Source organism: Uloborus diversus, chromosome 6, assembly GCF_026930045.1.
Source record: "Uloborus diversus isolate 005 chromosome 6, Udiv.v.3.1, whole genome shotgun sequence".
Lineage (NCBI taxonomy): Eukaryota > Metazoa > Arthropoda > Arachnida > Araneae > Uloboridae > Uloborus > Uloborus diversus.
Window position 1 is genome coordinate 10,002,211 of NC_072736.1, and position 13,703 is coordinate 10,015,913.

A 13,703-nucleotide genomic window follows, 5' to 3' on the forward strand; every position below is an offset into this window, starting at 1 on the left:
AGATACCTTACTGTTGCTCTGAGGCGACGAAGTGTTTAACTGTTGAAAGCAGGTAGTGATACTCCACACTTTCTGCAGCATTTTTTTGAATCCCCCCCCCCCCCTCCCCTCCTCAAAATCAATACTTTTTTAAAGGAAAGGGTTAACCCGAGACCGACCATTATAGAAGTTAATGAATAAATTTGAAGTAAAAAAATCTTAGGTAGCCGAAGCGCGAATCTATCTCGAAGTTTTCATTGAGCCCCAAATTCTTTAGAGCGCTGCGGGAACTTCCTATAACTCTGTAACTACCAGTATCTCGAAGGTTTTAGCTGGCCCCTTGGGACTTTGAGCTATTGAGAGTGGACTAACTGAACACTATTTTTCACTATTTGCTGTTGTATGTAAAACAATTCATGCACCTACTAAAGCCTTCTGTAAGACAGGAGAAATTCAAACCTTATTGAAGCCAGGGATAGAAATGAACATGGTTCTTTGGCCATTATAAGACAGCTCAATGCTAAATAACCAACTTCTTTCTACTGTACAAAAACAAACATGCCTTGCAAGGGTATGAATTTTGGCGATTTTTAACACAGCCTTGTTTTCTACAAGCACTTGGTTATAACTAGTGATGTGCCAGATCGTTAAAAAAGTAGATCAGCGGATACGGATCCAGATCATTAGTGTCAAGATCCACGGATACGGATCTTAAAATTTTTTTTACCCAATTCAACTATCCAAGTGTAAAATTTGTTACGGAAGGTATTCCCGTCAGAATAATGGCAGTTTCTTCAAAAAATGTCAACTGCGGCAAAAATATAATCAAGACTATGATTAACTCTTTGAAGAAATCTCCGTTAAAATTGAGGGATAGTTGGAAGGAATGGGTCAGCGCTGCATTAATGCTTAGATGGAATGTGAAAAATTATTTCTAGCTTACTCGGTAGATGTAGGATACAGGAGCAAGAGTATAAAGCTGCTACTGGACAGGCTAGAAATAATTTTTCCCATTTTATTTCAGCATAAATGCAGCGCTGACCCATTCCACCGAACTTCTCTGACCGACGACATACAGAGCCGTTAACACCTTTACAAACAGTAAATAGATAATTTAGTCTCTTCTTTTAAAGGATGCCAAAAAACAAAAATGAAGAATAACAGAAACCCCAAATCAATAACAAAAACTAATATTAAATTAAAAAAACAAAACATGTCCCAGAGAGCCGAACTCATATTAAGATGAATTTCGCGAGTCAGAACACACATTTGTTAACAAATATGAACTGACAGCAGGTAAACATTTTAAATCATTGAGCTTTTTCTCCTTATCTTCCAACTATAAAATCGCTATATCAAATATCTAAAGGCTTAGAATTGCATTTAAAATTTACTTAACAAGATTATAGCTCCTTCTATATATAAGTTGGAAGTTTCAATTAGGGCCAACATTTTTAACGTACGGGTAAATTTTTACTGCCATAATTGTGAAAAACATTAAATCGGTTTTTAATTAATATCTCCGGTAATTAAAGTTCTACAAAAACGAGGCCAAGCTAAGAACACTTTCGATCAAGTCGCCTTTTGAACGAAAAATGAACTATCAAATTTGGTTCATCTGTTTTGGAGCTACGGTGCCACAAAAAGACACACTGATACATACTTTTAAAACTTATTTCCCCTTCCTTTTTGCAACGGGGGTGGAGGTACAAATCGCCTTCTGAAATGATACCTTATAATTTCAATAGGGAAAAAAACCTAATTTAAACGGAATTTAAGAATCTTTTATTCAAATATTTAAAAATTTTTAGAATAGAAATGATCCATTTAAGATCCGTCAAAAAAGTAACTAATATGGATATAGATCTTTATTTTCCCTCGGATATCCGCCGATACGGATATCCGGAACATCACTAGTTATAACAAGCAAATATCATGGTCCTTTTGCAATGATTATAAGCAAGTTCGATTATATAACCATCATGAAAGCTTATAGATGTGTTGGCAAGTTTCAACATGTTCATATGAAATACTTATTTTGCTTAATTTAAAATGAAATGAAATGTCTGAGCACATGTACCCTAGAGTTTTTAAATTTCTACTCAACCAGTCAAGGACAAATTGAAGCACAGGGGTGTAAGTGCTAAAATTTGGTGATAAATAATACAAATTAATGTAGAAACTTGTATCTGGTGGCAAAAGACCCTTGTAGGTTGTTGCTATACAGCATGATTTAGCATAATTTTTCCCATGATAGCCTATCCAACAGTTTGAAAACACATGTTTTGCTCGAAACTTCAAAAACTCCTCTTTCATTCCTTTGCTTTTAAATGCATCAATTGTGAAGCTGTTAAAGTTTCACAAAAAGAAAATTTAAAAACTCGCACAAAACACTTTTTAAATTATTTTTACAAATGCACAATATTTATGGTACATATTTATATATTGCACTTTATAATAGAATTTATTCATCAAATTATTTGCAAAAAATCAAAGAAATAACTTAAAAAATAAATATTTTTACAATTACAAAGATAAACTACAATTTTGTTAACTGATTTAATGTGCATATTCTCATACCAAGAATTTGTATGAAAAAATCTAATACAAGTTAACTTTTCAAATTTCCAGCAGGAAACAAGAAATAAATAGATATGATAACAAAAGCAATAACAATAATTATGGCTCTTTTAAACTGAGTTAATTTCCAAGCCTCTGGGAAATAAGTATGCATGTTAAACTAATAAATATATATTGTGTTATGAAGTATCAATTTGTTCATCATATTTAAATTATCAACATGGCAAGGTTGTTTTAAAAAGGATGCTTATTTACATAATTCTTCACAGAAGCATATCTTTAACTGTAGAATTCAGCATTTCACATTGAGTAAAGTGCTTAAAATGTCAACAATAAATGAATGAAATTTTTTGCCATATGCAACTACAAAAATATACAGCTTGATGAATGTAAAATAAAAAACTTCTCATACAAACTATTAAAAGCAAATAAAATATAACTTGTAATATAATCAACAAAAATGGCTATTCCTGAGAAATATAAATGCACTATAAAAATAAATCTAAAAAAAGTGATTATCTTCAACAATTTATTTCCTTCTAAAATCTCTTTCATACCTGAATAAAAATGTACATAGTATTAATGTGTCACGCTTGTGTTCAGCAGACAATGAATTTTAATGATTTAAACCAAATGGATTCCAACTTTGCTACAAATTAATTTTTAAATGCAGTTAATTATTGAAATGAGTCATATTTTATATACATTACATAGTCAACACTCATTATATTGTCACTCAGTTACATGGGCACCCATATGCAAAATTATAAGGGGAGGGGGGGGGGAGGGCTCAAGTATTTTAACCATGGATTAGCAGCATATTTTTCCCATAGAAGCAGATTTCAGGACAGAGTCATTAAAGTAAGAGTGAAGGCTTTCACGGCCAGAGTCATTAAAATTTGACATTTTCAATAACTTATTCATTAATGGCTGGAGAAGAAATGTTTTTTACATTTTTGCAAAGAAAAAAGTATTAAAAGCAAGAAAATTCCAATTTCTAGGGGGGGGGGGGGGGCTCAAGCCCCCCTATATGGGCGCCCTTGCTCAGTTACACTTGTTCGACTTTTAATACTTACGATCTCTATCAGAAATTTAGTCAGAAGTTGAACCAGGGGTAAAACTTGACCCAACTTTAAAATTATTTGTTAATGGATATCCAAATGGCAATAGGCAATTAAAAACATAATTTAATACTAATAGTTTTACAAAGAATATATAGTCACTTGAGGACAGCAGACCGTTAGCATACATTTATGCTGTTGCTAAAGTATGGGATTCACTACATATACAGGGTGTTTCAAAATGAATAGTGGAGTTTTAACATGTTATAATATTTATTACACCAAACTTACAGCCACAAGTGATATATCAAATGAAAGAGAAACTCAGTCTTGTTTGTCCTTTCTTTTTTGGTGAAGTAACTGGTACATATTATCCGGATACTTTACTGCTATGGTTCTTCCCTCAACTGACTCAAGATGAACCAGAAAACTTCATCTTTCAGCAAGATGGTGCGCCGTCTCACTGGCATAATGAGGTACGCGATTGGCTTAACCTAACTGCACCCGACTGCTGGATTGGCCATAAGGGACCTAATGACAGGGCTTGTTTCCCATGGCCTCCACGGTCACCCGACCTAATGCCATGTGATTTCTATCTTTGGGGTTTATTAAGGACCATGTGTCTGTGCCTCCACTGCCAGCTGACCTTCCCGAATGAAGGAACAGGATTGAAACAGCTGTTGCAGCAATTACTAATGAGACACTCATCAAAGTTTGGGAAGAACTCGCATATCGTCTTGACGTGTGCCGAGTGACGAATGGTGCTTACATTGAACACTTGTAGGCTACTATGTAAAACTGTTTGAGTTTCTCTTTCATTTGATATATCACTCGTGGCTGTAAGTTTGGTGTAATAAATATTATAACATGTTAAAACCCCGCTATTCATTTTGAAACACCCTGTATTATTTTATTGATTAAAAAATACCACAACATAACTATCACAGTAAAGGACACAAATTGTCTTTGAATATCCTACTTACGCAGTTAGCATACTTACTAAACAAGAATTTTTACTGAAACGGCTGGTCCCACTGGCTGATCTGAAACTGGCGGATGCTCTTCTCTTTAAAAAGGAAGGGGGGGGGGGACGCAAAGCTATCTGGATTTTGAAAACACCTGCTGAAGCTTTTAAAAATAGAATTCTCAAAATTAAAAAATCATGCTTATACAGAAAAGGTGCCTTTTTATACTATTTTATTAGTTTTTATACTTAATTTACTATAATGAGTGAGCAAATGCTAGTCTTTGGTAAGTTATTAAGTACAACAGTTAAAAATGTATCTCATTTTCATGATATGGATGATATTAATATTATTTGCAAAAAAGAATAAGAAGTTTTTTTAGGTCTTATTTTCAGTTTAAAAAAAAAAAATTGCTGCCTAGGCAGCTTTCCGTTTTCTGTCTCTTTAGAAATTTGGCTCTAGTGTATATTGTATCTCTTACATGCTTTCAGAAAGTTTGATTCAAAGTTGTTTTTTTTTAAATAAAGAATCACCCATGCTCCTATTTTGAGCAAGATCAATACTATATGGTACTTTCAGCAATCGTAAAATATACTCTTATTTAAATCAAGAGTGTTCCATAGTTACTAGACCCAACTATACAGAGCAGCAATGACTATTTGTCTTCTTCAGACAGGTTGCCAGACTCATAGGACAGTTTCGTTATGAAGCTGACTTTCGAGAAGAGATGATATTGGAATAGAATCTGAAGGTGAATCTGTGACATCTTGTCCATAAGCCGGAAGAATGGGCACATACTGCATGGAACTGGGTGTCGCAATCTCCACCATTGAAGTTGAGGTAGGTGGCGGCCTGGACCTATCGCACAAATTGCTGTCAATAGAAAACTGCCTCTCGAGGGGCTTCCTGATCTTCCGATGAGGTCCGAGGTCAGACTTGCTCTGTTTCGGGATACATTTCTCCGGCGTGCTTTCTTTCTCCGATTTCGAAATGTACTGTAAATTATAGTGACTAGACCGGTTGATGTGGAAAGGTGACACTAAGGGAGTATGCTCATCGTCTGAGAAGAATCCATCTGCGTCGGATCCCGGAGTGGGCGCAGTCTTCTGGGAAGAGATCTTCGGTTTCACTTTTTCATCCGTCTCCGTGGAGCTGTCCGAAGAGTCGGACTTTGACGCAGATTTCCTTTTCATCAACTTAGACTTGCAGCTGCCCAGGCTGAAGGAGTTTCCCTTCTCCACATGTCTCTTTGCGGACTTTTCGGCAACATTTGATTTGCCTTTGAATGAGCCCTCGCTCCTGACCATTGCTGAATTGTTTGCAGAGTCGCAAACTAGAGATGATGGCCGTGCAATGGAACTTCTTGTTTTGTTTTTATCCATCTCAAAGTTTCTAGATGGGCTTGAAGTCACGGATGCTGAATCATATTCGTCACTTTTCGTTCCAGAAAGGGTAGATGTCTCGAGTGGAGGGCCGAAGTTCTGAGACATACGACCAAGCGATGAGGTTTCTGCATCCGTCATTGAGTCACTAAGAGATATTGCACTAAAATTGAAACAAGTAATTTTATTATTGTATTATTTTTGCAAGTAGTTGATGCACCAACAATCTTAAACAACGATAAATTGAAATAAAGAAATTTTTTATAGTATTATTATATATATATATATATATATATATATATATATATGTATAAATCAGTTAAGTATAAAAAAAACTCAGTGGTGCAGCAGCCCGTGGGGGCCAAGCTCTACTGTGCCCATCTCAGTTTTCATGACTGAAGTCTCTGGGGTAGGCAGATGTTTTAGTTAGGTGGTCAACCAAACCCAGAACCCCCACTGTTTAGTTTCCAAACAAGCTTGGTACTCATTCTATCGATCCACTGAAGGGATGAAAGGCCGAATCGACATGCTCATTTTGGGAATTGAATCTTGGCCTGCAGTGCAAGAGCATGCCACTGGGCTGCAAGAAGCTAAGCCACTGGGTTTAAAGTGTAAAATAATTCCAATATATTTTAAATTCCTAATATTCCCTAGTTAAGACCCTGTGCATTTGTTTTAAAAACACTTGAATTTACAAGAATAAAGAAAGAACTTGTATTCTTACCTTAGTCTTGTATTTGACATAATAGCTGAATTAAGTATTTATTATTGGGATTTAAAATGTTGGTGAGGCATCACTGGAATGGCATTTTAAAATTATCAATAATATTCAGCAATTACCATAAAAAGTTGATTACTCATTTTTTTTATTTTTTTTTAGTGAATTTTGTTTTTTAATGCCTATATGTAAGGGAAATGTGTACAAGAAATAACTGATTTTTAAACACAGTACTTAACCCATTGACTCTGACTAAGTATAATGAGTATGTAGTTAGTATCATGTGTCTAATGATGGCTATGTATCCTCCGTACGTACACGTAGTGTCCTTTCTGCACTATACACAAAAAAAAAATATCATTGCAAGGGCAATAAAATTTTCTTATGTCTCCTAGGGGAGATGAAATGTTTTTTTCCACATCATTTTGTGTTTTCTATCTGCACGTCTTTCTGAATTATTATTGCTTTCCTGCGAAGCCTGGTAGCAGGAAGCAGCCCACTTCTTTCGATGACGTCCTTCCTCAAAGGGTCAACAGTGACACCAAATTTTTTTCATGCAAACATTTTATCACACTACTCGACTCACCTACATTAATGCAAACAAACATTACCTCACACGCAGCAAGGGAGAATTCTGTAAGCTCCTCAAAAATAACACATCCACATCAGATGGTGTATGTGCGACATTGGGCATACTTTCCCCTTCCAAGCGATCATCAGAGCCCAACTCTTCTGGATCAGACAGGATGGGGCTCAGAGGGTTGGCCGAAGAAACTGCCGAGTTGGATGCTTTTCTACTCATTAAGCCCTTTTCTTCCATTGCGTCTTCTAGGGCATCTTCGTTTAATGTTTCCAAAGCACCAACAATCATAGATTCTTCCATAGTGACCTAAAATTTTTAATGTAAATTTTTTTATGTTATAATATTTAAAAAAAAAAATTAACAGTCCTGTCAAATATGATTTAAATAATCTTTTATGCTTAAAATGATCCAATGAATACTTAGCTCTAACTTGTTACTTGATTAAGTGAATATTTAGCTCTAACTGAACACTGATTAAATCAGAGATGGCTAACACGTGACACAGCCGTCGAGTATTTAAAGTTGTAAGCAAAGACATATTGAGAAATTTCTAACATTTGAGAAAAAATGTTAATAAAGGAACTTTGGTGAACCCTGAAAACCATGTTTGAAGAAAACCATTAAAATCTTACTTGTGGTTAGTTTATTTATAATGATACCAAAAATATAGTAGCTTTGCCTGAAAATATCCTCACATATAGATAAGATGAGCACATAGGTTAGCACACAATTTTTCTGGCTGCAAAATTGCAACTACTGCAAATGATCCAAACTATATTGAATTTTGGAAACTTTTGCCACCAATAATTATTCAAATTTACACGATTTGGTCATTTGATATTGTTATATGTTAATAGCAACATAATATGCTTGTGAAAAAATGTTTTCCATTATGAGCATAATAAAATCAAAATAACATTGAAGATTAATCAATATGTGCCTAAAATATTTAATTTTACTAGCATCGACAACGAAATGAATACACTAATGTGAATAAACTAAAATGTTTTCTTTTTGCTGCAGTATACTTTGGTGCATAAATTTACAGATGCTAGCAATTGTTACCATGCATTTTTGAGTTGCAAGAAGGTTTTTAGTGTTAGAAATTGGAACTATAAGCAGGGCCAGATTTGGAAGTGTGGAGGCCCCTAATTAGGGTTTGAAAAGATCATCATATTTTCGAAAATATCCGATACTTTGATATATATCCGAATATTTTAATATATATGTATATATCCGACATTTTCGATTTAAAAAATTTCCATTCAAGTCATTTTGTCAAACAGTTTAAAAAATTTTGAGCTCAAGAAGCGAGAAGCTGTAAGGATGACCTGCAAAGTTAACCATTTTTTGGATTTTAGGGTTCATACTCTACTGGGATGAAAAAAATCCATGAATTTTCCAAAACTTTTTCATGACTTCCAAAAAACTTTCATGACCTTGTTCCACGAGGAGAATACTACCATGCTAAGCACAAAAGTTGTACAGTGAAACCTGTGTAAGTTGACCACTTGCGGTGCACTATTTTAGTGGTCAACTTATACAGGTTGAATTATATGATATAGATCTAATTCTGTCCCTGAAAATAGAGGTCAACTTAGACAGGTAGTCAACTTACAAGGGTGGTCAACTTTACAGGTTTTACTGTATCTGCACTTTTTGTCAAAACTGAGTTACTGTGCCCATGTGGTTCTTCGTCACATGTTTTACCTTAATACAACATTTTATGGTCATTTGTCAATGGGAAATATTTTTAAAAACATTCTGAAAAAGTTGCATGTGAATCAAATACATTGCAGCACACAACTTTAAAAGGCAATTTCTCATTTTGAACTCAGATACAAATACGACTTTGGCGCTTAGCACGATAAAATAGTGCTATTTAATACCAAACTTGTCAATTTTTGGAAACGAGCATTTGCAAAACTTCTATGTGAATGCCACAACTTCATTGAAGCACTTACTTGTGATTGAAAAAAATACAGTGAAAGGAATATTATCATACTTAATGTTTATTTTTTTTTATAAACAAGCAGAATGATAATGAATGGAACGAAGGTTGAATGAATCATTACTAAATTTCAATAAATTTGCTCCAAAAGTTGCCTTTTAGTGTTAACAGTGCATTTAATCATCCACATAAATTGACAGTATTTTGTTTCTTTAAACTAAAGTCACATTCTTTAGTAAATTCATATTTCTAAACCAGCTATTTTATTATCAAAAAAAAAAAAAAAAATCTGTAGTGAATACATCTTCAGATTCAAATGTACTTGTTTACTTATTTGCACATTTTTAAATGCATATAAATTAATAGGTTCAGAAATTTTAGAAAATAGTGTTTGATGCCTGACGTTGAACGTAGCAGTGGGTCGCATGGATTAGTTTTGCGGGCTATGTTTTAGAGTGTTAGAGTTCTCCTATTTCTGTATATTATCGCCTGATTAAAGATCTTTATTATCTAAAACGCTCAACAAATTAAGAAAAACTCTGATAAATTTAATAATAAAGTTTTTACGAGTGATGAAAACGAACTTGGATGCAATTACATTGCATTTTTTGAGTGGGCATGGCAAAATCAAGAACATACAAGTTTGCTATTACACAATATAAAATATAAAGTGTTGAAAATAATAGTTAACTCAAAATGAGGAATGCCCAAGCAGTAAAATCACATTGCAAAAAAAAAAAAAAAAAAAAAAAAAAAAAAACAAAACACGAGCAGCTGCTACAGAAGTGGTTCAATGAGATTTCAAAATTCAGATTGGTTTTTGCGATCATTCAATTTTTCAGTTTTAATAGCTTTTACAGATAAAGCACTCAAGCTTTCTAATGCTCTTTGAGTTACAGTTACTTTCTCTTTTCTCAGGATAGTTTTCCATGACTTTAAATAAATTTCCATGACTTTGAATGAAAATTTCAATTTTCCATGACTTTTCCAGGTCTGAAATTAGATTATTTTTTTTCCATGACTTTCCAGGATTTCCATAACCCGTATGAACCCTGGGATTTTTTTTACTTACTTTATTTCTCTTTAACTCATAGGTACAATTTACAAATTAAATGAATAAAAAAAATATATATATTGCCACTGAGATGCTCGATCAAATAAAAAATTGATAGTAAATGGATACTTGCAATCAGGATTTCTGATATATCGATTTTCTGCAAGCATTCTTTGTAGAAATACAAAAAAAAAAAAAAAATTTAAATGTCTGGGAGAAAAAACGTAAAATTTGCTGATCCGTGAAAGTTAGGATATTTTCTAAAAATTTAATTGTGGGGGGGGGGTGGCTTTGTTGTGGAGGCCCCGGGGCAGTAACCCCCACCTGCCCTTCCTTGAATCCGGCCTGACTATGAGAGAAAAGTAGAAATATCTTTTTTCAGAGAGTACTAAATTTTTAATGTGTATGAGTTAAACATCAGTTCAATGTATACAAGTTGTCTTTACAGACACAGTTAATAAAAATAGTTGACAATATTTTTAAAACCAATAGGGGATAAAAAGGAACATTTTTGATTTTAATGTGTTACTCAAGCATATATTGGAGTTTTAACTTCAGAACCCGATATGAACAAAATTTTTCATTATAATAAGCTCTATTTATAACTCCGTAAGTATTTAACTCAAACTCAAACCTATGTTTTAAAATGTATCTTCTTTTATTTTCGACTAGTGGTACCCGCACGGCTTTGCTCATAATAGAAAAATTAAAAGGTCTTTTGGTTCGTCTGTATATTTACAAATAATGTATGGTGAATTTTCTCGCCATTTGGCTTGTACCCATGTTACGGTTCCACGTTATGATGATTTCGTATTTCGCCAATTGGCTTGTGCCCATGTTACGGGTTCCACGTTATGATAATTTCGTAAATTACTCGTCCAGCTTATGATAATTTTGTTCTTAAAATTGTAATAGAAAAAGAACCACATCGAATTTTCAAAAAATCGCTTCGAGGTGCACACCCCCATGCTACAAACTAACTTTGTGCCAAATTTCATGAAAATCGGTCGAACGGTCTAGGCGCTATGCGCGTCACAGAGATCCTGATAGACAGAGTATTATTATCAATAAAGATAAAGATAATTATGGAACCGTACAAAGGAATGGAAAAAAATTTAAATGATATAATTTGTAGACATCCCTCTTCTATTGCTGCCCCCCCCCCTTTTTTGCAATAAAAGCATTAAAATTCATATGAAATTTAACGCCAGAGTCACTTGTACTGCTTTTGAGCACAGTCAGTCTTGTTCTTGTGTGAGGCTCCAAAGAGTGCAGAACCTCTTTTCAAGTGTGACAGCCAGGGCTGTTTTCCTGTTTTCACAAAACTAACTACATGTATGTATCATGTATTTATTAGACAAAACAAAACAAAAACAAAAAACCCTAAAAAGTAATACACACAAAGAATCTGGGATAGAACAAGAGTGTCTTCAAGTGCAGTGTAAGAAGCTATTGCTCCTCACAATTAATGTTCCAAATGGTAGCCATTTTGGATGTCTATTTACAAATTACAGCAAATTATTCAAAAACATCGATTAAAACAAAAATATTTTCATAACACCTGAATATTATTAAAAGCATTCAGATGGAAGATGTTTAACCTCATATCGCTATTACAGAAAGTGGCGATTGTTCGGTGGCATCGATTTTCGGTAGGAGAAACTAAGGAAGAATGTTACTCCTTTTGCTTATTTGCCACTCTCTTGCTTGTGATTCTTATTGCTTCCTGTATTTAAAACAACCTGTTTGATGTGGTCTGAACATCAGCTTTCATTATTTCTCAGAAAAACTTGTTATTGTGTTAGGGAGAGTTTTACTTATGTTACTCAACGTGCACATTTTTATTTACTTTAAAATGTAAAATCAAAAAATGCCAGAAAAATTTCAGGATTTATCAATTTAAAAAACTCCAGAACATGTCTAGCCTGGATTTATTGTACAATAGAATACCTTTCTGACGCCGACCTATATAACGGAACTCTCTATAAACCGCACAACGTTTCAGAAGTAAACAATAGGTTTTGAAGTTTAAAAAACCCCTCTGTTTTGCCTTGCAAACATAAAAATTGTTAGGCAAATTAAATTTTGAAAAAGTTTTTTTATCTTTCTATCTTGCTTCAAAGCTTCCAAATGAAAATTAGTATTCACAGTTAAAGAAAATACGAGATGGCTCTTGAAAAATCAAATCACGAAGCTAGCAGAAAGCAGGAAAATCACTCTTTTGATTGTGAAACATATTTATTTGTGAATGAGCAATTGTATAATTAGTGCTTTAATACTCATTGCAGATAAAACTCATTCTGAAGTTATAATATGTAGATATATTCTGAAAAATAGTTAAAAAATTTGTGAAAGGACCTATATGTAACGCCAAAACCTGTATAAAGCTAAAGCGTTGTAACGCTGCATTGTAACGGTCTTCTACTATATCAACTAACTTTAAGTAGAGAACATGACCCCATTAGAAATCACAAAATACACCTTGAAAATAAAAAGTTCGTGTTACAGTAAAACTTAATAGAAGTAGGTATTTATGATATTCCATATCGAGAAAAAGTACAAAGCATGTTCATATACAGGGTCGGATACAAGGGGCGGGTCATGGTTTTCATGACCCCCCCTAACCATTGACAATATTATCCATCCCCCATTGTGTTCAAACACTTAATGAATAAAATGTAAATAATTTCGGTAATCTGTGCAATTAATTTATATTTTTGAAAGTAAATATTTGAAATGTTACTTCTTTTCATTGCTTATGAATTAATTAGTAACATTTATGCCCTACGCATTATGTGCCTTATTCCTGGCCCATTTGGTGTTTTTTGCTAACACCCAAGCAGTTTCAAAAAAGTTTCGCACCCAAAACCGTAGGCTCGTTCATACATTTGACACCCTCAGAGACCACCCGCACCTACCAATTGCTCGGTTTATCGATTTTAAATGCTCAGATAAATCTGAGCAAGTAGGTCTCTGAGGAACTTTATTTAAATACATAAAAATACATTTTTATCTGTTACAATTTTGATTTGCTCTCAACAAAAATTTTGGTAATTTAACATTAATATATGTAATAAAGTAGACAAAAATAATGCATAAAATGGCTCGTTCAGGCAGGAAAGGGGGGAAGGGTCATTTTTCAGAATACCTCCCACCCCTAAAATGATATTCTGTATCTGCCCCTGTGCATATTAATAAGTATACAGGAGAACCAACAAACTACAGTAAACATTTCTAGTTAATTTTAAACATGATTAAAAAGCAAGAAAATACAATTCTAAAAAATAAAGTAAATCGCACCTCATTTAAGACTCTCTGCCAGGCTATAGGCTAGCATGGAAAGGAAGAAAGAGGAAGTATTAGTGTTCAGAGGTAAGTAGAATCAACTACTTGTTAATCAACACTACAAGGTTAGAAAAGGCCAGAAAAC

At 33.8% G+C, this 13,703-nt stretch overlaps 1 protein-coding gene across 1 annotated transcript in view; it reads right to left on the bottom strand.

Moving 5' to 3' along the window:
- Window positions 1–4,467: 4,467 nt before the first annotated feature.
- Window positions 4,468–13,703, bottom strand: part of LOC129225206 (kinase D-interacting substrate of 220 kDa B-like) — an 87,907-nt gene continuing 78,671 nt past the window's right edge. Inside the window, exons 23-25 of the mRNA XM_054859773.1 lie at window positions 13,574–13,603; window positions 7,297–7,574; window positions 4,468–6,130 (exon numbers count right to left, since the gene is read on the bottom strand). Of these exons, the coding sequence (XP_054715748.1) occupies window positions 5,272–6,130; window positions 7,297–7,574; window positions 13,574–13,603 (1,167 nt within the window). The 3' untranslated portion in view covers window positions 4,468–5,271. The remainder of the gene's footprint in view (window positions 6,131–7,296; window positions 7,575–13,573; window positions 13,604–13,703) is intronic.